Raw genomic sequence first — 1,610 nt, forward strand, 5'->3', positions numbered from 1 at the left:
TTTTTAATGCTATCATTACGTTCATTTACAAAATTGCAAAATACAGCAACATTTTATTATTGACGATGCATTTTTGAGGCATTATCAATGCCTTTACCAATACTTCTAAACCTTGCTTTCAAGTTACCGAAAGCATTCTCTACTACTCTTCTAGACTTGGAAAGTTGGTAATTAAAAACCTTTTCCCTGTATCCGGCCGTTGAGTTGTAAGGGTAAGGCTTCATTAGAAACTCTGTAAAGCGAAACGCTTAGTCTCCTAGCACAACGACTGGAACATTTGTACCAAAAATTGGTTTCATATTCTCGCTGAGAAGAGGGCTTTGAAGAATTTTGTTTAATAACGACTGCTCGAAAATTTGAGCAGCGACCGGGTGTCCCAACATTTATATACATAAACCTATACCTATGAAAAATTAAGGTCAGTATTTTCATCGAACTTATATACAACATAAACAGTCCACCTGTAGTCAACTTAGGCTAGTAAATCCATTGAGTACCAACCCTTACAGTTATAATAGTCTACAGCATCACTGGCTGAAGGTCTTATTTCAATATGGCATCCATCTGGAGTTAATTAAACTTATATGAGATCTTTGAGCATTAAGTAAAATATACACGCTTACCGACAGCACACAAACATTGTGGAAATCCAATTTTCTCAAATCCCTTAACACATTCTTCGATTTTCTCTTGGGTAAGAAATGTGCTGGGTAAGTACTTAAGAGCGAGCTTATCCCAGACCGATGAACAAAAATCCTGTAAAATATTGCATACGCTTCCTTTTGATACTCCGAACAGTCTGCCGATCGTCTTGTATTCAGTTGAAAAACCAAGCGCATATAAAGCAATCGCGACACGTTTGTCTAAAGGGGTGCATTTCCTATACGTTGTATCAGTTTTTGCAATGGATATGACTTCGTTACATAAAAAGGCAAAGAAATCCCGGCTCATCCTAAAGCACTCCTTAAAAAACTGGTCGGTGCTGCAAGGCATGTCTAGCTCCCAGAACTTTCCATGCCTCACCTAGAATACACGGACACGCGTTACTTATTATATTCACTAATAAAAACAAAAACCAACACAATTACTTACGTGTGTCCATAAACGTTTTGGCCTGTTCCTTCTAATTATACAATGTAATATCAAATTTTGCATGCGTATTGCTGCCATAATTTTTTGCAATCTCAGTAAATGTCGCATACGGATTTGCTTCAACTGTTTGTTATTAGCAGCCCATTGCGCAATTAAATAAGATATTCCTTCTTCTTGTACTTTCTTCATATCGTTAATAATAAATAAAGAAACCAAAAACACTGAAATATTCCACCAAAATAACTTCTATGAAGAAAAACCTCTCAAAGCAGTGTTGTCAGCTGATTGTCAATTTTGCAGGTAATTTACCATATGTGAACGGGTAGATTAATTTGGTGGGTTTATAGGTGATTAATGCATATGTGAACGTATTATTAGACTATGGGAATAGACACGTACCGAGCAGAAATCTATAAGTTAATGAAGGACAATAATGTCATAGGACCGTTACCCTTTACTACAAGGATTGAAGCTAGCATACGGACAGATACAAAGGATCCTATATGGACCAAACAATA

At 36.5% G+C, this 1,610-nt stretch overlaps 1 protein-coding gene across 1 annotated transcript; it reads right to left on the reverse strand.

Annotated features, from left to right (window-relative positions):
* Positions 1-472: 472 nt before the first annotated feature.
* LOC128870384 (uncharacterized) lies at positions 473-951 on the reverse strand. Its single transcript, XM_054112998.1, has 2 exons — positions 624-951; positions 473-564 (listed from the first exon to the last, which is right to left on the reverse strand). The coding sequence occupies exons 1-2, from the start codon at positions 949-951 to the stop codon at positions 473-475; spliced, it is 420 nt and encodes a 139-aa protein (XP_053968973.1).
* Positions 952-1,610: the final 659 nt, after the last annotated feature.

Source organism: Anastrepha ludens, chromosome X, assembly GCF_028408465.1.
Source record: "Anastrepha ludens isolate Willacy chromosome X, idAnaLude1.1, whole genome shotgun sequence".
Lineage (NCBI taxonomy): Eukaryota > Metazoa > Arthropoda > Insecta > Diptera > Tephritidae > Anastrepha > Anastrepha ludens.

What these genes read in the sequence shown, in the direction of transcription:
- LOC128870384 (XM_054112998.1), bottom strand. Translation starts at nt 951, where the DNA reads ATGAGCCGGGATTTCTTTGCCTTTTTATGTAACGAAGTCATATCCATT. An exon ending in ACAATGTTTGTGTGCTGTCG is followed by an intron (nt 565 to 623) that starts GTAAGCGTGTAT and finishes AATTAACTCCAG; the next exon opens with ATGGATGCCATATTGAAATA.